Raw genomic sequence first — 26,337 nt, 5'->3', positions numbered from 1 at the left:
GTTCCATTATCTATGGAACTAGACACAGGGTCTGCCTTTTCAATTATCTCCTTGCATACATTTAGGAAGATTTGTTCCGGTAGTGGAACTCAGGCCAAGTTAAGGCCTTCTGACATTGTGTTAACAGATTTTCAAAATTCAAGAGTGTGTGTTAAGGGGGAGGCCACCCTTAATGTGCAATACAAGAGTTTTGAAGGTCCACTAGACTTATTAGTAGTAGGGGGTGAACGAACGAGTCTCATAGGACTCGATTGGTTTGAGGCCCTGGGGATACACGTCACAGGACTCAACAGCTTACAAACACTCGACCTACAGGAAGTCTGCAAAGAATTTGCAGATGTTTTCAGCCCCCAGCTGGGCACATTCAAAGGACCCCTGTGTCCTTAAAGCTAGACCCCACTGTCACTCCCATTAGAATTAAAGCAAGAAGGGTCCCTTTTGCTTTAAAGAGTAAAATTGACACTGAGTTAGACAAACTGATCCAACAGGGAATCCTAGAACCTGTTGATTCCAGTCCTTGGGAGACCCCCATTGTCACGCCTCTAAAGGCAAATGGGGACATTCGCATTTGTGCTGACTACAAATGCACTCTGAATAAGGCATTGCAGCAACATGCCTATCCTGTTCCTGTGGTCAGTCATATTCTGGCCTCCCTCAAGGGGGGGCGCGTTTTTGCAAAGCTTGACCTAGCTCAAGCGTATCAACAGCTGCCTGTTGATGATGATGCTGCTATAGCTCAGACTATTGTGACCCACAGGGGAGCCTTTAAGGTAAAAAGGCTGCAGTTTGGAGTGAATGTCGCTCCTGGGATTTTCCAAAGCGTAATGGAAAACACACTGCGGGGCATACCGGGGGTTTGCCCCTACTTTGATGATGTCTTAATTGCAGGAGACTCCACACACATTCTAGCTGAAAGGCTAAGAGCTGTTCTGTTAAGATTCAGGAAATCAGGCCTCAAGCTCAAAAAAGACAAATGCATGATTGGGGTGCCTTCTACTGAATTTCTGGGGTTCAAAATTGATGCTGCTGGGATTCACCCTGCTGAATCCAAACTGACTGCTATTTTAGAAGCACCTAGGCCAAAGTCCAAGGCCGAACTTCAGGCCTTCCTGGGCCTCCTGAATTTCTACAATTCTTTTCTTCCACAAAAAGCTAGTGTAGCTGAGCCTCTTCACAGGCTACTAGACAAGCAAGCAGTGTGGCAGTGGTCACAAACGCATGAGGGTTGTTTTAACAAAGTCAAGGCTTTGCTCATTTCTAACAGTGTACTTGCACATTTCAACGAGTCTCTTCCTGTGTGCATCGCTTGTGATGCGTCCCCTTACGGGGTTGGAGCTGTCCTGAGCCACCTCAGGTCTGATGGAACTCAGGTTCCTGTTGCATATTACTCCAGAACATTGTCTTCTGCTGAGCGCAACTACGCTCAGATAGACAGGGAGGCTCTGGCTGTTGTTGCTGGAATTAAAAAATTCCATGACTTTCTATATGGCAGGCACTTCACGGTCTTCACTGACCATAAGCCTCTGCTGGGACTGTTTACCACACGTAAGCAGACTCCCCAAATCATTTCCCCTAGAATGATTAGGTGGTCTATCTTTTTGTCTGCATATGATTTTTCCTTACTCCACAAGCCTGGAAAAGAAATGGGCCATGCTGATGGCCTCAGTAGATTGCCTCTGCCAGTAGTAGAAGCTGACCCTGCGCCAGCTGTCAACATTCTATCAATCCAAGCCTTGCCCGAGCTCCCTCTTAGTGCCAGGGATGTTGCCGCTGAATCAGGTACAGATCACACACTTTCACGTGTCCGTTCCTGGGTTTTGTCTGGTTGGCCTGAGCACTGCCCTAGTCCTGAGTTTCAGAGTTTCTGGTCCAAAAGGAACGAGCTGTCCCTTTCTCAGGGTTGTCTGCTTTGGGGAAACAGAGTTGTCATTCCCACCTCAATGAGGACTAGGGTCTTAGAATCCCTCCACGAGGGTCATCCTGGCATTGTTCGTATGAAGGCTCTTGCGCGCAGCCACTTGTGGTGGCCTGGTTTAGATAAAGATATTGAGGCTAAGGTGCATGCATGCCACCTGTGCCAACGATCTCGCCCAGAGATGCCCCAAGCTCCCGTGCATAGATGGGAGGAAACACAGTCCCCATGGTCTAGGGTGCACATTGACTACGCTGGACCCTTTCAGGGCCAGTTCTTCTTGGTCCTTGTTGACAGCCATTCGAAATGGCTTGAGGTTGTACCTGTCTCATCCACCACCACTGCAAAGACTATTCAGGTACTGAGGGGGATTTTTGCTGCACACGGGCTGCCAGATGTCATTGTGTCCGACAACGGCCCTCAATTCACTTCCTCCGAATTCCAAGCTTTTTTACAGGCAAACATGATTCGTCATGCCACGTCTGCACCCTTCCACCCGTCCACCAACGGTATGGCTGAACTTATGGTGCGCATCACAAAGGACGCATTGAAAAGACTCACCTACGGGGACTGGCATCACAGGTTGGCTGACTTTCTCCTTTCTTAACGCACCACACTGTCCACTTCTACAGGGAGAAGCCCAGCTGAACTTTGTTGGGGGTGTCAACTTACTACTAAACTTGACCGGTTGCATCCGGACAGACTGCCTTCATCTACCTCACATCCTAGGGCACCTAGACAACTACTTGTGGGTGCCCCGGTTTGGGCTCGCAATTACGGGCCTGGTCATACATGGGTCCCCGCTTCTATTTCCAGGGTCACAGGTCCTCTCTCCTACGAGGTAGCCCTGGACAACGGTCGTGTCCTGCGTCGGCACATCGACCAACTCCGCCCTCGGCGGGACTTTTCAGATGAGACTCCTGGGTCTTTTCCAGGGGGGGAGGGGGACCCTTTGGAGCAAAGGGAAGGGCACGAGCTGCTGCCCATCTCCACTGATGGAGCTACAAACGGCCCATCCCAGGGTTCCGCGAGAGCTCCGAACAAGAATTCTATGAGCCTACCTAATTACCAGGCATCCACGCCTACTCCAGCCAGGGAGTCACCCCGGGGGCATACTCACTTTCCACACACATCACACAGCACTCCAGTCACGGAGGATACCCGGGGGCATCCCAACAAATCATTCCCCGCAAGAGAGCTGGCACACAATTCCCAAGGTTGGCCTGACCTTACCCCAAATCCTACCGGGGGTCAAACATACAGGGAGGTGGTCGAGGAACCAAGTCCCGACTACAACACCTCTAGCCCAAATCAGGGAGTAACTGAGTTTTGGGAAAGTACAGAAACCCACACAAGCCCGGACACAGAACGGGGTTCAGGGAATGGACAGCCTCCTGACAGGTCTTGGATGGACCTAGGAGGTTCAACAGAGACGCCCAGCAGTGGCTATCACTTCAAGGGGCCCGAGGGTCTACAGCTAGGCAGGTCAACCAGGTCACAAAGTGACAGAAGCCCTGGCCTGACGAGCCCGGTGGGCGAGCAAGCAGGCCAGGCAGCGGGGCACAGTCCTTGGAAGGCACCAAGGCAAAATAAGGAGAACAGGCTCACATCTCCCTCCAGTCAGGGAACTCATGCTAGTAACCCAGAGCTGAGAAGGTCACAGAGAGCAAAGAAGTCTCCTAAATACTTAGAGGATTACATAACATTGCTGGCTAAACAAAAGCCAGGTAACGATAGGAGCACTGAGAAGCAGAACACTGCATAAAATAAATGATTATATGTTGGTAGTAGTTTTAGCCCGGGGGAAAGGGGTGTTATGTCCCAAGCCTTGCAAACAGCTCGGGCGTTTGCAGGCAGTCCCGGGCAGGTGCAAAGCTGCCCGGGACCAGACAGGCTGTCGCCAGCGCCGTGCGCATGCGTGGGTGCTGGCGCGGGAAAAGTATCGCATTTACCCGGGAAATGTCTATATAAGAAGTTGGGAGGTTTTGGGAGCTGCTGAAGCCATCTACTTGTAAGCTGAACGCAGAATAAAGAAAACTGAGAACTTCAACTGCTTCTCGTGTCTGCTTCCCGCCACGGACTCAACAGTAACTATGAAAGCAACATTGCTGCTTGTTTTTCATGTCCTGAGTAATAAATAGCATGATCTTTTTAGTATCCAATACCAATTCATTTCTATTTGCCTAAGGTCAATATATAGCCAATTCATTGCATCTTCCATTGTATTGAGCTTTCCTGGGTTCATGCTTCTTACATTTCATGATCCCATTGCAATTCTGCAGATTTCTTTTTTGTCCTGCATGGTAACATCACCAACTAGTGATTTCAAAGGCTTTAATCTAACTGTATCATAATCATTAATACCTGAAAGAACCTTAGCTCTTCTTCAGTAGCATGTTCAATGCCATCCACCTGGGGACCCATTATGTGGTATTATATCAGTGTTTCTCAACCTTGACAATTTTAAGGCATAATGGATTTCAACTCCCAGAATTCCACAGCCAGCAATGCTGGCTGTGGAATTCTGGGAGTTGAAGTCCACATGCCTTAAAATTGTCAAGGTTGAGAAATACTGTATTATATTGTCAATTACTTTATCTTGTCTATACATGTGGATGATTGCTTTGGGGGGAAGGGGTAATACTGAGTATAGGGAGCCCTCAACCTACGACCAAAATTTCTGTTGAGACAGTTGTTAAGTGAGTTTTGCCCCACTTTATGACCTTTCTTGCCACAGATGTTAAGTGAATCACTGCAGTTGTTAAGTTAGTAACACAGTTGTCAAGTGAATCATTGACTTAGTTGTGATGACTAATACTTGCACCTTTGACACAAGATGAGTAAAGAATGTATGTGAATATCCTGCTGTTTATTGTACCTCTGTAGTGGTTTGCAAGCTATTTGGCCCTCTGAACTTCCGTTCATCCTGTGGTGAAAATACAACTGATTTTTTTCCCCCACTGTAGCTCCAAAGTATAATAAGACAGTAGCCAGCCTATGGCTGCAACATGATAAAAAAAAAAAAAAAAGATGACATGATGAAAACACAAGCAGCAGCTATAGATTTTGTCAGGAAATGAGACACATTTTAATCTGGATTAAATACAGTTGTTGTTATTCCTAAATTCTGTTCTATACAGTTGTTGTTATTCCTAAATTCATTCCTCAGCAAATATATTGAGTGGTTGCTGTATGTACAAAGATAACCAGCTAGATTTTTATCCCTATGGGGAGAAGTATCCTGAGATGTAGTCATGTATGCAAGCCAGTTATTTCCATGATGAAATTGTATATATTATTTTTCTGCTTCAATGGCATCATATTGTTCCTTCTTTCTATTCTTCCAGCTGACAGTTGACCTGTCCTCCAATATATTCACCTCCATTGGCTCAATGATCTTGGTCTTGTTACTCATCTTTCTTGTAGTAGGCATGGCTTACATCGTAACTGCCAATAAACGTGCCACCCAAGGGACTTACAGCCCCAGTCGCCAAGAGAAGGAGGGATCCCGAGTTGAAATGTGGAACATGGCGCAACATCCTCCCTTGGAAAGACTGATCTAACTGAAATTAATAATGATCTTCTCCACTGATAACATAAAACAAAAAGAACGTTTGGAATACCACAGTAGAATCCTGTAGACCATAAGGATTTCTGCCATTCAACTCAGAAACCTTGCTTAATTATCAGAGGAGGCTTCACGGTTGCGTGAGACTTTTCAGCTTTGCATTTCTGTTGTTAAACCTTTTACACATTCAATGCCTGTGGAAGGAAGAGAAAATTTTAAAAAGCCAAGCAATCCGTTTGTCCTTGCATGCACAGGAAAGCACTTTGGGGTGCAAGATTTCATTCTGGAAAGCATTCATGATCAAAGCGGCTGGATGCCATGTCTCATTTTATGAAAATTGTTATTCATTGTGTTGATCATTATATTTAGAGTACAATCAAGTTTAGACTGTAATAGTTCCTGGGATCTGTGTTAAGTGCCTACATTTCAGATGTGACTGAAAGCCACTTACCTTCTGGCCATCACTTCAGAAGAATGTTGTCACCCAATGCTCCATGTACACTCCTTGTCCTTCGCTTACTTCTCTGCAGAATCTTTAGAAGTAGAAGTGTTTCTCTGCAGTACATCAGTTTAAATTCTTTAAACAGGAGTGAAATCAACATTATGGGGAAAAAACTGTTCTTGCAGCAAAATAAAGCTTTGAAACCATTCTTCACTTTGGAGTGTTTTTGTCATCTTAAAGACTTGTAGACTTAGACCACAGAGGAATGACCATATGCAATTACCAGCATTTTCAAACTGAGCAGAGGTAAATTTAATTGGCTATCATAGAACTAATAGTGCAAGGCAGTGTGCAGATTTGTGTGTGTGAATGTGTGTGGTGCATGGGTGTGCATAAGCATGTAAGACACAGAGACATTCAAGCTATTTATTTTTAGCGTACAAAATAGAGCAAGGCTTTATTCACCAAGAACATGCTCTTGCCTTTTTCAAAAAATAAAATAAAAAAAAATCCAGTGGGAATTTTTTTTGCATTTTAGGATTAGGCCAAAACTTTATTAATTTATTACATCATTTAAATCGGTGGGAAAGAGCAGGAGCTTGCTTCATTGTAGTTGTTTTCATTCGGATTTTATTAGGAAATAATTTGCACCCTTGCAAATTCCACATTTTAGCAATTCATCTGATATTATCAAACAGCAGCAAGACTGACAGGTCCTAAACCTTAAATTGTCTTTTAGATTGCAATACATTTACCTGAGCCTCCAGTTGGTTTCATGGCCTTGGAAACAGGATTCAGAGCCCTTCATTTTTTTTTTCTTCAGTATCTAACTGGCCTTTCAATTGTTGCCTGTAATTTCCTGCAAGTTTAATATCCACTGGCATGTTTTACTAGGAAATGCAGATTAGTTGGGTCCCTTCAAAATCCCCTTTTTATCACCTGTTGTCCTGGGCCAATTCTTTTTATTGCTGTTAAAAGGCAAGGTAACTACTTGAACAAAAACACATACAAGGAAGTTTAGCATAGTGCTGTATGTTCTAAAACAGGGGTCCTCAACCCCTGGTCTGTGAACCGGTACCGGGCCACTGCATGCCAGAAACTAGTTTGCACAAGCAAGCAAAGCCCCATCCGTGGGATGCAGACAGCACACAAAGCCATGCACTTTCCGGTCCACGGAAAAATCTTTCTCTATGGAACCGGTCCTTGGTGCCCAAAAGGTTGGGGACCTCTGTTCAAAAATGCCCATGTAGCCACTGCATTGGTTAAAGAAGCCCAGGTTCTACAGTATGTCTGATGTTTATGAATAAAATGAATGGACTTGTTGATTCCTACCTGTAACTAAACAGCCACACATCCAGTAGAATTGGGGGAAAAACATGCTTGTTTTGCTGCAGCCGACTTCAGAAACCTTTCCTGTATGCCTATGAGCCGCTGAATGCCAAGAAATCACCATGCATTCATGTCAGAATTAGTCCTAAATTAATTGACTGTCTCAGAAGGACATGGATAATTTACAGACTGAAGAAACACCAGGTAGACCTGGTAGGTAGACCAGGTAGGCCAGACCATGAAATCAATTCCACCTGTATCTAAAACTACTTTTATTGAGACTGGTTATAATAACAGAATGTTGAAAGTCTGATTCAACGGTACCTTATCCCCTTTCTTGTACTTTAGTGATTTAGGGAGGTTGAACCATTTCCAAACAATATATTGTTATCGATTTAAAAATGCTTCTGTACCTTTGGCCTAAGCAACAGCTCCTGCATATCTCCATCATTTTCCTTACTCTCTACAAGAAAACCTTGTATTTTTTTTTTAAGGGACAGAATCTGTGCTCATTGGTGCATTTCATGCAAAATTTGTAAGACAACCAACAAAACCCCAGGGATTTAAACCTTTAAAGAATCTGCTTCTGGAAATTTTCTCCTCGCCCCCTTCCAGCCCCCCAACTTCCCACGTTCAGATGATGAAAAACCACAGTCTCCCCTTAGCTTTCCTTGCATACCAGGAAATCCACATCATAAGTGGAGGCACTACTAGGGTTTTTATGTACATGAGAAGATTTGAGGGTGGGAGTATTTTTACTTGTCACATTCAATCCAAATTCAAATCCAAATTCCAGGGTCTGAGAGTGTTATTTTTCCTGTTATGATCATCATGATGATAAAAACGAGCCCTTAGAAGTTGTGTTTGAATCCCTGGCAACAGCAGAACGTGGAATGTTTTGAGACAATACAAAGTAAAGGAGCGGCCTCAAAATTGTAATATTTAGTACTATAGTTCTGAAAGTATGGATGCATAATCTATCAATTTATTGCTGTTGTTAAATTATTATTGTTGCTGCTGCTATTATTTGTGCTACTGTTTGATTGCTGTCAACTACTGTGGTCATATTTCACAAATAATTTCAAATGGGAGGGTCATATGTGAAATTCATCCAATCTAAAAGTGCTTAAATTCTTTGATTGCATCATGCTGGATTTTACATCTGTTTTATTTCCATTTTACAAATTTAATTCTCATTAATACAGAAGCAATGATTCAGAGAAGGGAGTTGACCAAAAGTTACATAATCATTAATTTTTTAGGTGCAGAAAAGTTTTCTTCTGACTAGTGAAAGATTCTGGTATTTGACAGACTCTAATAAATGCCTTTTATTATATACTTGATCTGTTGATTCCTTTGTGAATATACCATATATATGCAGCCAAATTTTGAGAATCACAACAGATTTATTTAAAAAATAGGACTTGTTTTAGCAGTATACTTCAATAAAAAATATAGAGTACATCTAGTGGAAGAAAGGCCTGCACAAGATTGACAACATCACTGATCTTGGCAAGAGGAACTTGAAAGGCATTTCCATCCTTATAGTATTTATACATTTCCATCTTTTTTATCTGCACATATGCAGACACAGTATAAAAGCTGGAGATGGGGATGCTTGCCATTGTAACTGTCAAGAGTAGAACTATGATTAAGTAGAGGTGATTTCTCTTTCTCTCAGAAGACTGCCCAATGATCAGAACTGCTCACTTGGCTTTGGCAGCTTGGATAGGGCTTCTTAGGGTGGGCAGCTAGCTGCTCCTGTCACTTGTTTCCAGTGAATAGCTATTGCTTGAATTCTGCACCAACCAGATTGCATGCCATGCCCAGTTCATGTCAAATTCCATTTGTATAGGTTATATTTTCTGGATGGGTTGCCATCTTACTTAAACTAGGCTACATTCACAGAAATGCCATTCTCCCATTGACAAGACCAAAAGTGATGGAATTAACTTCCAGCATTTCATAATCTCATGTTTTTAACATGCGTCATGGATATTTTTAAAGGTTCAGGAATACCCAGGAGTTGGCTATTCAGACAGTGAGAGTACTGAAAGGTTTTCACTGCAGATCAGTGACTGTAAATAGGCAACTGTGTATTTAGAATCCATTTCTATTCTGTGATGAAGTTCCACAGTCAAGGCAACGATGGCATTATTGATATGTATTCTATTCTCCCACTTGACTCGATTAGTAAAATGTGCACAACTGCAAGCTCCTCATTGTGATTTTTATATATTGAGAAATATGTTAAATATCACAGAACAAGGTTCCTGTTTTCAAGCCTGTTGACTTCAAGTCTAGAGTTCTAAGCAACGTGAAAGAAAACAACTATATTTCACCATTTTTGAAATTTGCTATTTTTTTTATTTGTTTTATATTACACAAGTGGGGCACTTTATGGCAATGCGAAGTCCATCAAATACTTTGTACTAACATTAGCCCAAAGGATCAACTTAAAGTGCATACAGAGGTGCTACTAATATATAAAAAAAATCAAGTTCCAGTTTTTATTCTCCAAGAGCAGCATTTTATACTTTTTCAGAGCCAAGATCCAATTTATAATGTGGCTGATTTTTATCTAGTAATTTTACCTTCACATGTCCATTTGAAAGCTGTTTTATAGCAGATCAAACCATTGACCTATAATAGTTTCAGTTTTGTTTACAGTGAGGGGAAAGAGCTCTCCTGGATTTGAGGTTGAATCTTTTTCAGCCTTTTTCTTGGATTGAGATTTAACTTCTTGCACACACAACATGTCTACTAAGTTAAACAATGAGTCTTTCTTCATCTTCTTTCTAAGAGCCATCTTCTTTCTAGGAAGACTGGTTCCTATCCATCCTGCAAAGGCAGTATCAATGGCAAGAGACAGTGTTGGAGAGCAAGTGAAGGGAAGAATAAAAAAAAGGTTCCTATTCATAAAGTAGTGGGCATAGCACATGACAAAATACTCATTTACAAAAATGTCATCAGCCTCCCTGAATGCTCCCTGCAATTACACCAGAAACTTTGTGGACCCAAAGGTATTGATGTAAATAAATTGCTAGAGGCTGATGCTTTGCTTTATATCAGCATCAAAGGGACTTTTTGGAAGATATTGGACATGTTGAATTTCTCCTTTTTTTTCAAAACTTGTTTAGCAGTTTAAAAAAAACCTATCCCTTTTTTATAATTGGCTACACTATTCTTCATTTTCTTTTTACAACATTTTTATTTCAATATATATAACTGATGCAACTTGGCTTAACCATATTGGTTTCATCAATAATACAATTCTAGTCCCTTTTCAAATAGTTCTATATTGGTAGAAGAGAAGTAGAAACACATTCTGGGGCAAATCATCCTGGATTTTGTTGCTTAATTTGCAACATTCATAACATAATTTTAAAAAAGATTTCTGCAATTCTTAAGATTTTTTTTTAATAATAAACCAGGCACTGAATGATTTGCTCTGTTCAGATATATTTTTTTCTGTATTCTCTTCTTCAAGACAAATGATCATAAATATAGAATTGTGTTGCATCAATGAAATTATGTACACAGTGTATCGTAAGTAAAGTACACTCTAGAACCACACCTATTGCAATACAGGGAATGTGGTATGTAACACCAAATTCATCACAGTGCTTAACTGCTACTTGCAATCAGGGCTAAATTACACAGTGCTTCAATTAACTCAAGAAAGTAAATTCAAAATAGTTCTTGATCAACGTTTAGCTATGGGAAGAAAATATACAAGAAATATATAAAAGTAAACCAAATAAACAATTCAAATGTAAGGGAAACATGTACTGAAACAAGCAATCATTTATCACAAGTAGAGCTGTCATACCCTGGATCATAAAAATTATACATATTGACCATTCATTGCCATCTGGCATCAATTGTAAGAAGCAGCTATTTATTTGCATGGTGAAGGAACAATGGGACAGAGAGGATCAGCAATTACAAGTAAACAAACAGAAATCTCATTCTATTGTGTATTTATAATGTAATGTGGGAAATACAGGTATTACTAGCTATAAGTGTCTGAAGTTTACTAAATAATTGGCAAATCTTTTGATTTGTATTATAATACAATAACAGGATGCCCCTATTCAATTTCAATCACTAAAAACTATTTGCCCACTGACAATATATTACGTCTGTTTTACTATACAACTGTAATGAGAGGCCACACACAACTTAACACAATTTTGAAATAAAAACTAGAAATATATTAGAATGAAAAGCAATCTCAAAGACCTACTGAGAAAGCAACAGGTGCTTCTAATTATCAAAACACATACATGCACGCACGTGCGCACACACACACACACACACACAAATATAAGGAAAAATATTGCACAAAATTCAACACTTTTCTTTAATGCAGCACTTTCCCACAGCCTAGTTGACGCCTTACTTACATCTGAGATGAGACGAAGGCAGAGCTGAGAGAAGCCATTTACAAAGGATCAGTCTTTCAGTTTGGAAGTTTAGATTAACTTCTCTCTTCCCTCCTCCTCCCATTAATACTGATTCTATATTCATGCCTTATTACATATGGCACAATAAATAGCAGGACCCCTATTTCTACTAAGCCTGGCCCAATGTTAGGTAAGTAGCAAATACTTAAGGGCTTTTCCTCTGTAACATTATTTCAGATCCTTGAGAAAAACAAACTATTGTTTTGGATATATTGAATTCCTATTGCTCAGTATTTGTGGAGATTCACTGTCATCCTGATCATGGTTGTCCCAAAGGTGCTTTTTCAAAGGCAACTGGACTTTTGTTTTTCCTAGTTTTTCTCAAAACAAAGTCCAGTTGCCTTTCGAAAAAGCACCTTTGGGATTATTGCTCAGTATTTTTGTGATACTGGAGCTAAAAAAAGGTGCTTAAGCACGTTTACTTACTTGGATCCCTTACACAGAGGCAATACCACTATAAGATAAAAGATCCAGAGAATATCAACAGCGGACACAGAGTGCAGTTAAGGATAGTTGGATGGCACCAGACACAAATGCTAAAGTCCTCATACAGAGTAATGTTTAGGGATAAGAATGCTGAATCCCTGTGAGGTTTGGCAATTTTGTTAAGTTCAGCTTCTTTAAAAGGTTTTTTTTTTAAGATTTTGATGCCTCTTATTGAAAAGGCTGACTTCTAAATTACATTCTATCAGAGCAAACAAATTTCATGTTAACAGTGGCATCTACAGTGTTGCTATACTGAAGCAAAGATAAATAAGAAAAAGCTCCCAATCACATAAATACTTTTCTAATTCTTTAGCTAAGTAGGAGCCTGGACTCACTTATGAGATGAATACGAATATTAGGAAGAGATTACAGAAATGGGCACACACTTCTCGCCCAACTGGCAACTAACATTACTATTTTTCATTCCCTGCTCAATACAACCTACAAAATATACTAGTAAACTCTGAGCACGATGAATAAAAGGGGATATTTGTTTTGTTTTATATAACTTATCTAATGCAACGTAAGTAGAATTACTTAAGCACTGCTAAAACAATGTTAACAGATCTTTTGATGGATTTATCTAGTTTAGCTGTGAAAATTAACATTTTCAAAGGTGCTCATCAGTGCAAGCCGTCTACTCAATCAATTGGAAAATCACTGTTGACATCTTTGAGAGCAAAGTTAGCCAGTACTGACAGCTTTTGATAATATAACTCACAGCAATCAAAAAGTAGTAATATCACTTTTTGAAATGCTAGAGAAATATTTAAAAAGCCAGCTAAAAAAAAACACTACAGCCTTTCTCACTATTCCACTATTCTTCAAAGTGGCTCTCATTAAACACATTACTCCATGCAATTCTCTGTGCATAGAGGTACCTAAACAAACATCTTTCTAGTTAATTTCTGCAATGTAGCAAAAGCCCAACAAGGCACAGGACCTGTAGCTGAGGGTTTGGAAAGCGACAGCAAAGCAATCTCTCATTCATTAGATGCATAAGCAACTCTGAGCTAAGGTAGTTGATTTTTCAGAATAAACTTTTCCATTTTTGGAAAAAGACATTAGTTAAGGAAAGCTGTTGGTATAATTATTCTATATGCTGCCTGGGCCGTTTGATTTGGGGATAGGATAAAGATCTAAAGAGAGTTCCCTTTTGCATATCCGATAAAATCCATAGTGGGTATAAAGCAACTAACAGTGATTTTATATCATCCCTTAAAAGTAAATTTGAATATGCCAACTAGTCACCTGTGTAACTGCACAGCACTTTATTACTAATCACCTGTGTAACTGCACAGTACACTATTTATTCTAAATATGGTAAGTCATCTATTGCCCTCCAGATGTTTTGAACTACAATCTCCTTTGTCTTTTCCACTAGCCATGCAGGCTGGTCTGATGGGAGCTAAAGTCTCAGACAGCTTGAGAACACTAGGCTGTCCATTTGCATTCTAGATAGACCAGCATTTCTCAATGTTTGTGTGACGGCGACCCCTGTCACACGAACGTGCTGCGCATGCACGGTGGCACCCCCATGCGCGGCGGCGCCATGTGCGGCGGCGCCCCCATGCGTGGCGTGCATGCACGGCGGCGCCCCCTGAGGGGGGAAAATGGCGGATCGCATTGTTTGGCGACCCCCGTAAAATGGTCGTTCGACCCCAAATGGGGTCGCGACCCATAGGTTGAGAACCGCTGAGATAGACTAATGGTATTGAATAAATAAGCTAAATTTCAGTAAAATAATCCAGTATTTTATAGAAAGAATCATGTGATTAATAGAAATAATTGCTGGGATTCCTGAGAAATATTTTTAAAAACATTTTTTTTTAAAAAAACCCTCTCACCATATTAAAAAGAGTAATTTAGATTCCTCCAAAACAGTGAATACAAAATAGGTAAAATCGGCCATATATGGGAACTGTAATATTTCCGTCACTACAGAAATATTACTTATGTGGCCTATACAGAGAATATTTTAGACAATAACTGGTAGCAAACAGAGCAGTTGCTAGCTGAAAGTTTTAGAATCTGCTACTCTGATCCTTTGGACATACTTGTCCTTTTGTTAATAATAAAAATAGTTGGCATGTATTGCAGCACACATTTTTAAGGCACAATTGTTACCCTTGGAAAAAATTACAACTATAATAAAATCTGCCGTAGGTGTAAGTTCAAGGACCAAAGAAAGTTATATTTCAAGAAGTTCATCAAGAAGACTCATCAACAGATACTTTACCATGAGAGAATTCCACATAGATGGAATCCCAAATCACATTCAATAACCATGAAAGTCGCTGAAAACCTTTGAACTTTCCTAGATAAAGCTTTTTTGCTCTCCCCCCTCCCACCTCTACATACCCTTGTTGTATAAGATTTACAGAGATATCCATGCAGGATTTAACCTTTTTTAAAAACAAAAACAAAAAAGCAGCACTTTATAATTGCTGTGGAAAGTTTGCATATGCATAGTTTTTCTTCTTTCTGAAAAATGAAACTTGTATATGATTGAGACTGTGAAACATGTTTTGGATAAACCTTAGACTCGGAGAACGAACAAATGGTACAGTACAATAGAGAAAGAACCTTGCATTCTAGAAAGCAGGTGCTGGGGAGGAAAAAAGAACAGTTCCTACATTAAATCGTTCTTTCAATAGCAAGGGTCCTCAACCTTGGCCGTGGCCCATGCACAGCTCCATTTGTGTGAGTGGTGTGGGGTTGCGAGCATGCACGAAGCTCCATTTGCATGAGTGGTGGGCATGCATATGAAGCTTCATTTGCATGTGGCAGGTGTGTGCGTGGAGCTCCATTCGCGTGAGCCCACAGTTTGCATAAATGGAGCTGTGCCTGCCATTCACACAGAACCATTTTCTCTCTCCCACTGCGGGTCCGCCAAGCTGGAAAGGTGGGGGAACGCTGTTCTATAGGACCTAAAAGTCTGTCAGATGCTTTATATATATATCTAGAAACCACTTCTGACAATTTCCAAAATATTTGATCTAGTAACAAATTTGAACCTTGTAGACATTGATATACATATACCAGATGATTGATTCTTGAATAAATTCTTTAGAAGACAATTTCAAAAAGCTGTCAGTGATTGGTAGGGAAATTGTAACAGATGGATCTTAGCCTCTTCACAAATTGAATCTAAATGCTAGAAATTGTGGTGGTTCTTTGACTCATTTGCCTATAATCAAAAAGGATTTACACCATGAGTCTAGTGTATTTCTCTTTTTACTGCAACTGTTCCTTTGTTGTTTAAAAAAGTAGAAATATAGAACTTAGTTAAGCAGCACACTTAACAACAACCCAATGACTTTATAAACATGTTAAAAATTATCTGTAAAGAGGCATGATCTCCAGAAGAACAGATGAATTTCAATTTTAAAAAAAACACATCTTTCAAAGGTTCATTCCATTAAAATTCCAACTGTGGTCAAAATGTGTATTTCAAGAAAACCAAAATGTAAAATATATTCAGTAAATAAGTTCTGAAAGGAGTTATAAATTTTTCACTGCATTTCACCTTTCATTGCATTTCACAGAGAGAGAGAGAGGGGGGGGGAGGGAGGGAGGGAGACGGAGGGAGGGAGGGAGAGAGAGAGAGAACCCTTTTTCAGAGTCCGGAAGATAGGGGCATTGACTGCTAGATTAAAAAACAATATATTTTATAATAAATCCCAAGCAATCATCATCAACTGGTGTTACTTCAACTGGCACAAACACATATTAGAATTCTCATCTTTACTGATAGGTAGTGCTTGGCAATATCATCACATTTAACAAAGTTCTCACAAGATTACTGAAACCACTGCATAAACAAGATCACACTGGTGATCATTCATAATCTTAAGAGTTCCCTTGTTTGGTAAATGGCCTGCCTTTCTCTTTACTCAAGCACGTTTGTTGCTATGAAATAATGGTGGCTCTTTTTCCAAATATTTACAGTTCAGCCTTTAAGTTATTTAAATCTGCCCTCCTAAGTTTAAGGCCTTCAGATCATGCATTAACTTCTAGAATAGTCATGCTACATGTTTTTGTTATAGGATACATGTATCTATCCGATACATTTCTTTTTGCATATAGGGAAAGGAAATTATCAAAAAACCTTTCATGCCCCAGACCAGCTGTGGCTTAAATGTGAAATTAAGCTAGTACCATGATTCTCGAATGCTTTAGTTAAGATGTTATCTGAACTCAGTATTGCATATTCAGACTGGCAGTGACTTACAGGTTTTTATACGTGGCAACTGGAAATGCAACTGGAAATGTCCAGGGTGAAACTGTAACTGACCGCATGCGAAACATGTGCTGTAAACACATTTGATTTTTAGAATTATTTCTTATCCTGCCTTTATAAATAAGTCAAGGCGGTGAACATACTTAGTATTCCTTCCTCCTTCTACTGCCCCACAACAACAACCTTATGAGATGGGTTGGGCTGAGAGAGAGATTGACTGATCTGAAGTCCCCCAGGTGGCTTTCATGGCTAAGGTGGGACTAGTATTCAGTTTCCTGGTTTCTAGTCTGGTGCCTTAACCACTAGACCAGAGGTAGGCAACCTTGCCTCTTTTATGACTCGTGGACTTCAACTCCCAGAATTCCTGAGCCAGCCATGGCTGACTCAGGAATTCTAGGAGTTGAAGTCCATGAGTCATAAAAGAGCCAAGGTTGCCTACCCCTGCACTAGACCAAACTGGTTTTCTTATACAGCTCCATCCCCAATGCAAGCTTATATTGTGAACTGAAATGGAGCAAATATATTCAAAGGAGGCAGGCTCAAAATAAAAGGGTAAAAACACAAAAAATAAGGCCAACTAGAACTAAAGATTAAAAAACCTGAAGATCTCTTATTTCCTTTATTATGATATCCTGAGTTGTTTTCCTTTAGTCATTTACCAGGCTTATAATCCCTCAATAAATAAATATTCCTTACGTTTTATTCCCACTGCTGTTGGAAAACCTGTCCCCTGAAATGTTTAAATCTTGGTTGAAAGCAGAAGTCAGTTTACATAAGGACACCACTTCTTGAAGAAGGCCTCCCTCTTCAAGAATTTCATTCCCATCTTGGCTTTCCCTCTCCCATGGAACGAGGAAAGATGGGTTTGGACTCAAGCTTGGTGACTCCTCCTCTGCCGAGGTCCTGCTTAGTGTTTCATTCCACTTACTCTTCAGTTGCAAAGTTTGCGAAGAATGACCCGGCATAGTTTCTTGGAGTGAATTTGGAGATCTTGGAGGATTATTAGGCGAGGTCATGTCATCAGCACTGGAGGTAAGTTTAGGGTTTTCTTTATTTAGCACAAAAACAGATTCTCTGTAACTGCTAGAAAGAACATGTTTCCCTGGTGACTGAGGAAGCTTCTTTTCCGTGAGGATGTTGTCATCTTGTCGCTGATTCCAAGTAGCCAGGTCAGATGTCCAACCACTACAGAGTAGGGCAAGATTGCTCTCACTTGGGGTGTTGGATTTATTCTGAAATTAAAAAAGGGATTGTGCAGCCTATCAGAATTCTTTCTCTTGGTATCGTTAAGTCGGGGTCTCCAACCTTGGCAACTTTAAGACTTGTGGACATCAACTCCCAGAATTCCTCAGCTAGCTTTGCTGGCTGAGGAATTCTGAGAGTTGAAGTCCACAAGTCTTAACGTTGCCAAGGTTGAGGACCCCTGCTCTAAGTAACAGTTTCATTGTATTTTTAATCAAAAAAAAAAATAGCATACAAAAATTAAATTTTCAAACAACTGAATTAACCTGCCTGTTTTTATTCAACTGAATGAATCAAGAATAAATTATGTAACATTTATTTCCTTACGGCATAATCTTCCCAATTTTGATTCCTACTTCTATCCCCACAAAAGATTTGAGTTAATTCAGATTCAGAATGTAAAAATATTCTAGGTGATAAAGAACTGAAATGAAGACAACTCTTAGTGTTGTAAAGCGTAGAGGTTCTCTTTATCCTTAATCACAGTATTTTGGCCTGATTAGATCTTAGAGATCACAGCAGAAAGAAAACTACTCAAGCAGATCAGTTTCTAATTGACAAGATGATTTTAGAAAATTTTAAGAGAAGGAAGACCAATTTGAATGTAGCTTGGATAGATTACAAGAAGGCATTCAACTCCCTGTCACATGAATGGAGGGAAATGGGAGGTACAGAAATGTGAAAGTTTGACAGACAGACATGCCTAGAAATAACAGGAGCCAGTAGAACATCAGAAACATTGTGCAAAGATCAATGGCACAATGGAAGTCTATGGAGATTCTCAGTCATCCAGGCCATAGTTGTCCCAAAGATGCTTTTTCACCAGGCAACTAGACTTTCAGAGCTGAAGAAGCTTCTTGACTGAAAAGCAAAACGTCTTCAAAGAAAAACAAGAAAGTCCAGTTGCCTCGTGAAAAAGCATCTTTGGGGCACAATGGAAGAGACAGTTGCTGTTCAGTGGTGATAGACTGGGAGAAGTTAATATTATGAAAGAAATCTTTCAAGGAGACTCACTATCACCACTACTGTTTGTCACTGATTGCTCTGTCTATCAAACATGAAAAACATCTGCCAGGCTATCCTACCTCCTTTACATGAACAATCTGCAGCTGTATGGAAAAACATCATTTGAAATGGAACCGTTGCTCAACATTGTCTGAATATACAGCCAAGAGACTGTGATGGCGTGTGAACCAAGCAAATGTGCCATCCTTGCCCTCAACAGGGAAAAAACAGTGAAAACTGAATGAATCAATATGTCCTATGGAAATAACATCAAGAGTGGATAAATATCAGTAAAAAATACCTGGGAATCCATCAAGCTGAAAAGATCAAGCACACTGAAGTCAAGAAGATGATTAGTAGCGAATACATTAGAAGAGTGATGAAGAACGTAAAAGTCTAAACTCAATGGTGAAAATACCATCAAGGAGATTAATATCTGGGCAATTCCATTTATTAGATTTGGAGCTGGAACAGTGGACAAGTGTCAGTCTGAACTAGAGGCAAGACGGGCAGCAAACAAAATCAATCAATCAACCAATCAATCAGAAAAATAATGACAATGAATCATGCCCTTCAACCATGCAGTGATGTTGACAAACTCTATTGACCAAGGAGCATATATGGCTATGGAATGTTGCAAGTACACCAGACAGTTGAAGAAGAAAAAAGGGCACTGGAAGAATATCTGAAGGACAGTAAAGACGCACTGAAGCTAGTATACCATGAAGACTTATTGAATACCAAAGAAACTAAACCGGCCTATAAGAAAGACCAAATGAAGAAAAGAGATATGGAAAGGCAAAGTATTACATGGTCAGTACCTAAAAATACTAACAGGCAAAACAAATAACAAGACCTGGCAATGGCTAAGAAAAGGAATGATGAAGAAAGAGACAGAGGGGCTAATTCTGGCAGCACAAGACCAAGCCTTAAAAACAAATGCATACAAAGCCAGAATTGAATCATCAGAAAGTAAATGCCGCCTCTGCAAAGAAGCTGAAGAATCACTGAACCACCTAGTAAGTAGATCGCACAACTGATTATAAACAACAGCATGACAAAGTAGCAATAATGGTGTATTGGAACATCGGCAAGAAATACCACTTGTTTGCAAGCAAGAACTGGGGGGAATCACCAAACAAAGAAAATAATAGAAAATGGAAAAGCTAAAGTGTTCTGGAACTTTAGAATTCAAATAGACAAGCATCTGCCAAACAACATCCAAGAGTAAGAATTATCGTTAAGAAAGAAAGAAAGAAAGAAAGAAAGAAAGAAAGAAAGAAAGAAAGAAAGAAAGAAAGAAAGAAAGGCTGGATAGTGGACATTGTAATAAGTGGAGACAGCAGAATACAAGTGAAAGAACTGGAAAAAATCACATTACATAAAGACCTCCAAACAGAAGTAGAATGACTATGGCAAAATAAAGCAAAGATAATACCAATCCCCAAACCCTTTGTGTGCAATCCCAAAACATCAGGAGCACCATTTGAACATATTGACTTTGACTAAATCACCATGAGTCAATTGCAAAAACCAGCTTTACTTAGAATAGTTTGCATCCTGTGATGAAACAAGAACATCTGCCTATCGCAGATCCTTGGAAGGATTCAATAGGTAGACAAAAATACAAAATCCCGCCTAAACATCTGGCTGATTATGTGACCAACCATAATAATTACACAGCATTATTTACACGATGCATAAATAGAGCCATCTCTCCCCATAAGTCAATGCTATTGAGAATCTTAGAAAACAGTAATTCTGTAGGTACAGATGTAGTAAATAAATAATTACACTACTTTGGACTTGGTTTGCTTATGGAATGTACAATTTAACAAAAAAGTGAGCCCTGACAAATGGACGAAGGCCGTCATTGTTTCTGGATATAAAGGGAAAGATACTGTGCCTAGGAACGATGTTTGACAGAATTCTGATTGAAAAAGTATATGAAAGGATAATGAACACATTTTTGAAAGTACAGTTATGTTTTAGCTTGACAAGGAAAATGCAGACCTAATTTCTGTTATTCAGCCGGTCATCAGAAGAATGTAAGAAAGATTATTTAAATAAAGTTGGATTAGAATTTTTGCTATGGAATATGGAGTTGAAAGTTGGTTGCTAAATGTGATCAGAGGGACAGATAATGGAAATAAAATATTCATGAGAATAAACGGAATGCTTAGCAAATGGTTAATAACTTAGTGGAGTAAAACAAAATGTATCATATCATCTTGGTTTTTAAATATTATGTATTACTATATGAGGTATGCTTGTCATAAATACAGAAGAATGCTAGTTGAGGATATGTGTGTATCTGTAGTATGTATATACAATGTATACATGTACATTGTAAACAATGCTCTGTCAGCTGAGAAATATTTTTTTGCAGCAAATGTTAGAATGGATTGCATGATATGACAAGGAATATAGAGCTGAAAATCCATGCATGAAATCCAGATTAGGTGCATCTGACAGGAAAATTTGAATGATTACAAGCTATACATGATTTAATGAATGGAGGAATAAATTATTTTATTGCTGATCTGGACTATATCAAAACAAAGTACTAAAATTACTTACAATAACTGACAACTACTTAACCATCTGTAAGCAGAATTTACACACAATGTAACTGTGTAAGCTTTAAAGAAATAAAATTATATTTATCAGCTAATAATTTGTGCAAATAAATCGTATCAGAATGACCCAGGAATTTAGATAAACAAGGTGATCAACTGATTTATTCTAGGCAGCTTTTCTTGAAGATTTCATATATATAAATCTATCTACCTGAAAGTTATTTTATATATATATATAAACTTGGCGTTTTTAATTAAACTTTTATAGTTTTAACTACTCTGGTGCTCATTTTATTTTAAATATGGATATACCCAGGGTTCACATTTTTACTGCTATTACACACACACACACACACACACACACACACACACACACACACACACACACACACACACACACATATATATATATATATATATATATATATATATACATATATATATATACATATATATATATACATATATATATATACATATACATATATATATATATATAGTTTAAATTTTTGACCTGTTGATCAACAACTCTAGGTGGCTTATAAGGGGTTAGAGAGCAGAAGAGGTCAAAAAAGCAGAAAGGTATACCAGCCATAAAAGCCAACACTACATAGAAGTTATTTCAGATTTAATACAGAGACAAGATAAAGCAACTAACCTTTGACTTGTAGTCAATATCATCCATCGATCGAAAAAAGTCCAGGCTTTTTGCCCCTGAGAGCTTCCCTTGATCAGAACTATGTGTACTCAGGGTATCCAAAATCTCTCCCAGCAGGTCCATTTCTCCAGGAGGAACAGACGTTTTGGCTAATTCCCCAGAGTCGTCACTGTCATACACATAGAAAGATGTTTCCTCACTGTCTTCCGATGACAATCTAAAGAAAAATATAAAATCTCTTCACCACCATGGTATTTTATGACAATGACAGCGAATGTAAACGTTCACGAAGCTTCAGCTGACAATTATTACAAAGACCTTGGCAAAATAAGCCTCACAGCCTTTGAATTTATTGTGGAAAAGCGTAATTATTTAGCTTTGGCCAGCAGCAGTGAGAAATAGCAAATTGTGAAATTCTCTTTTCCAGTAACCTAGAAGGAGGGGGGGGGGAGATAAATTATGCCTATTTGTGTGTGTCCTCAGATTGAGATGGAAAACAAGGAAATGCTGCAGGGAGATTTTTTTTAAAAAAAATGCATACCTGTAATGCATTGTGACAATGCCTTAGTGTATATAGGCTTTTTCTGTGTGAAAATCTCACTTTGGAAAACACAGATTAAGAATGAGCTCTTTCAAAACCTTGCATTTGCAAGTACTGTTTGATGGAATTTTGAAATCCATATGGATAGGATTAATTTCAGTATGATCTATCTTTCATTATTATTTCCTAAGCTTTTGATAGCTGAAATGTACTTTGTTCCCAATTTAAGAACTGGAAGCCTTATACATTATTATCGAATACAGTTTTAATTTTAATAAGTTACCCAGACTTGAAAGATATGTGGCCTTTGTTTCTTTTTGAACTGCTGCTGTTACTTTATAATTTATAATTTGAAAAAAGCCAAGTAGTAGCCTGCAGAGGCACTACAGACAGGGTTGGGAACTGCTACAGAATATTGCCTTGAGAATATTATTCTGACTCCACTGAGTCAATCATTCCTGTATAAATATATATATATAGCCATATGTTTCAACCTGGGTGCCCTTCCAGATGTGTGGACTTCACTTCCCAAAGCAGTACAAACACTACTGACAAGCTGGATTTAAAATCCACACACCTGGAGAGAGCCAAACTGATTAAGGCTGGTATATAGGATTGCATCTAACTATACTTAGTGCAGACATGGAGGACCTAATAGCACTAATCAGGAAATCGTACACAGATGAAGTGGAAAGCCTTCTTTCGGTATATTGTTGCTTTTAAGGATATAGCAGGGTTTCCCCCCCCCCAAAAAAATGGGCCCTTGGATACAGGTTTTGAATTGCTGGTTGATGGAATGCCTATACATTACTTTTTCCTGTACACATCATATTGTTCCATTTTATCTTTCAGTCCATCAGTTACTTTCTTTTATTTATATATATACTTGCTTCCCTTCCTCCACTCTCTCCCTTTGTGCATATGTTGTTATCTATAGATAACAACATACGCACAAAGGGAGAGAGTAGAGGAAGGGGAGCAAGTAACGGAGCAGCAGCCCCAAGTAACATCAAGAAAACAGCCAATATACAGTTTAACCAATTAGGACTATCAAGTGGACCGGTGATGAGGTCCAGGAGCCGTGTGCAAAAACTGACCAACACTATAAAGGAGACTCCCATCAACCTGTTTTAAGCCCTGATGATGTCGGCAGTTGGCCGACGAAAGCTTGGCATTAGATTAAACGTTTTTAGTTTAAATTTTTCCTGGTGTTCATATATGTATGTATGTATATATGTATGTATGTATATAAAATTGATTTTTTAACATAGTCACCTTAATATTTGGTAAACAGTGTGTTGTCTGGATTTAAATTTAAAAAACATTCACTAACAGTTGTTTTCTATGATCTATAATCCACATAATAGCTTTACTTGAGTTCCTCTTTTTCCCATAATGTTCTCTTTTGCCAACCTTCAGTTAATATAATTCTTATTGTTTTGGTAGATAACAATTGAATATAGAATTTTTTCTAATATTTCTACAGATAATAATCACATCAATATAATATAATATCCCATTGTCTATTTTCTTAATTTTCACTTTAGCCTTTTTTTTGCCCAGTATCTTTCTTAATCAATATGTTCTGCTGAATCAAAGAATCTTTCCATATTCTTGTAAGTTTACTGTAGATCAGACATGTCAAACTCACGACGTCTCATGACATCACGCAACGTATCGGGACAGTTTTGCCATTGCCGGCAATGGGGTGGGCACGGATTCCGCGTGACACATCTGGCCTGCAGGCTGGCAGTTTGACACTCCTGCTGTAGATATAAAAGGTAAATTAAATACAATATCTTTGTAAGAGGCATTTGCCCTTTCATGTTTGTTGAAAATCTTTTTCTTTCTTTTTTTCTCTGTTTCTCTTATAATTTTTTGTCTCTCCAGTTCTAGTGGTGTTCCTGATATCTCTGCAGTCCATATTGTCCAATCTTTTTTTTTAATCCTCAAATATATTTTGTGGTGTTAAAGTATAAGTTGTCTTTTCCAAATCCAATATTTCTTGTGAACTTTTTTCCACTTGGGTTAAATCATTTTGTTAGGTTCCATCTTTAAGTCTTTGTCTTTGAATTTGTGTTCAGTTATCTGTTTTATCTGCTCCTTCTCTATTGTTGTTTTCTGGGATTTTTTTGTTGTAAAGTTACCATATTTTCTGGCGTATAAGACGACTGGGCGTATAAGACGATCCCCAACTTTTCCAGTTAAAATATAGAGTTTGGGCTATACTCGCCATATAAGACCACCCCTCTTCCAATGCACACCAAATAAAAATTACCCAGTATACAACAACCAGCCAATCACAGCAAGCAATGTACCTTACCGGTGATTGGCTGGTTGTTGTATACACAGCCTGCTTGGATTGGGTGGGTCGGCTCTCCCTGCCTGCCCAGCCCTCCCTGTTTCCAAGACGATCTGAGCGGTAGCGCAATGTGTTAGAGAGCAGGGAGAGGGGGCTGCTTCAAGGGAGTCTGTCACCTGATCTGAGCATTTTAGACTGTTCAGATCAGGTTATAGACTGCTTTGGCCACATTCCAAAAGTACCGTACCTTTATTAGTGCTGTCCCTCGGCGAGATCTTCCAATAAAGACTTATGGTGAGGTCTGGCAAGTGCCCAGGGGCAGCATTAGTGCAGCAAGAGCAGCGCTGTGCCCAGAAAAACACGCCTCTTTCACCCGTCTGGCCTGCCCTTGCAGCACTAACGCACCGCAGATTCTCCAGTCCGGCTCGGTAAGTTTCAGCACCCGCCCTATAAGATGACACCTGGCATATAAGACGACCCCCGACTTTTGAGAAGATTTTCATGGTTTAGAAAGTCATCTTATACACTGGAAAATACGGTAAATTGGAGATGAATTTGTTTATATTTTCAAAGTTATTTTGGATTTCTTTGTGGTTTGAAATCATTGTTGCTTGAATTAGTTGCAGCATATCATATGTCTCCCCTTGAAAGGTATTTATTTTTTCTTGATAAGTTCTTTCTACAAGTCTCTGATTTTCCATGATGGCCAAGAATCAAAGTTTTCTTTTCTCTGCAAATAGCTTTGGAGTCACAGTTAAGTAGATATTTGTAATCCAGAAAGTTCAAAAAAGTTTTTTTTCCTGAAGTTTATAAGTCTCTCTTTGTCTGCAGCCCAGATTGTTTTCTTTTTTGTCACAGCTGTTCTCTATTGTTAGAGCTTTGAAGGTCACAAGCATAGATTAGTTTTTTCCAGATTTTGCCAAGTCCTGTATGAAAGCCATAACTGTCATAGTCTTCATCCACCACTAGATGTCAGCACTGGTTTATTTTTCAATTTTCAAAATAAACAGTTGCCTTTAAAATGAGAATCTTAACCATTCAGCAATTTCAAACTTATACAAATTTAGGTTTTGTATACATTTCATTTCATTTCTATATGTTTTGGTCCTCCATAAAAGGTTTAATTTGCCGCTTCCGTTAGTAAAAGAATGTGGCAAAGATCCCCCTCCTTCACTTTTGTAGGTTTTTTGTTTCTTGGGATATTTTTTTCTTCAGGAAAGTTCGTAAGTAGGATAGAGAAAATCAATGTTCTTACCCAGATTCAAATGTGCTGTTTACAATCAGCTTAAAGTAGTACTTTTTGACTTCAGTTGCTTGTAGCTTGGGCTAGACTCTGAGGTTAGGCTAGCCTTTCTCCTGTTGGTTTCTGGAAGGCTTCTCCTGGACCGATCGGGTGAACCTACATCTCTCCATGGTCCACAGGACTTCCTTCTTTCTTTGCCGCCCCTTCAGGGTGACCTCTGGCCCATTTAGGTTTCCCTAACAGCAGAGGTGTCAAACTGCTGGCCTGCGCATCACGTGGAAGCTGTGCCCACCCCATTGCCGGCAATGGCAAAACCGG

General features: G+C 39.2%; 2 protein-coding genes across 7 annotated transcripts in view; one reads left to right on the top strand and one right to left on the bottom strand.

Moving 5' to 3' along the window:
• The window catches only part of CRB1 (crumbs cell polarity complex component 1), a 141,189-nt gene extending 134,972 nt beyond the window's left edge, over positions 1-6,217 (top strand). For all 3 annotated transcript variants that reach the window (XM_039355206.1, XM_039355210.1, XM_039355209.1), the window contains one exon: positions 5,260-6,217. In XM_039355206.1, the coding sequence (XP_039211140.1) occupies positions 5,260-5,475 (216 nt within the window). In that variant the 3' untranslated portion in view covers positions 5,476-6,217. The remainder of the gene's footprint in view (positions 1-5,259) is intronic.
• Positions 6,218-9,595: 3,378 nt separating this feature from the next.
• Positions 9,596-26,337, bottom strand: part of DENND1B (DENN domain containing 1B) — a 192,637-nt gene continuing 175,895 nt past the window's right edge. For all 4 annotated transcript variants that reach the window (XM_039355203.1, XM_039355204.1, XM_039355201.1 and 1 more), the window contains 3 exons: positions 21,934-22,150; positions 17,146-17,681; positions 9,596-10,092 (listed from right to left, as the gene is read on the bottom strand). In XM_039355203.1, the coding sequence (XP_039211137.1) occupies positions 10,068-10,092; positions 17,146-17,681; positions 21,934-22,150 (778 nt within the window). In that variant the 3' untranslated portion in view covers positions 9,596-10,067. The remainder of the gene's footprint in view (positions 10,093-17,145; positions 17,682-21,933; positions 22,151-26,337) is intronic.

The sequence above is a fragment of the Crotalus tigris genome, unplaced genomic scaffold (genome assembly GCF_016545835.1).
Source record: "Crotalus tigris isolate CLP2741 ecotype Arizona unplaced genomic scaffold, ASM1654583v1 scf7180000018636.906410, whole genome shotgun sequence".
Taxonomy (NCBI): domain Eukaryota; kingdom Metazoa; phylum Chordata; class Lepidosauria; order Squamata; family Viperidae; genus Crotalus; species Crotalus tigris.
This window is presented reverse-complemented; position numbering and strand designations above follow the sequence as displayed.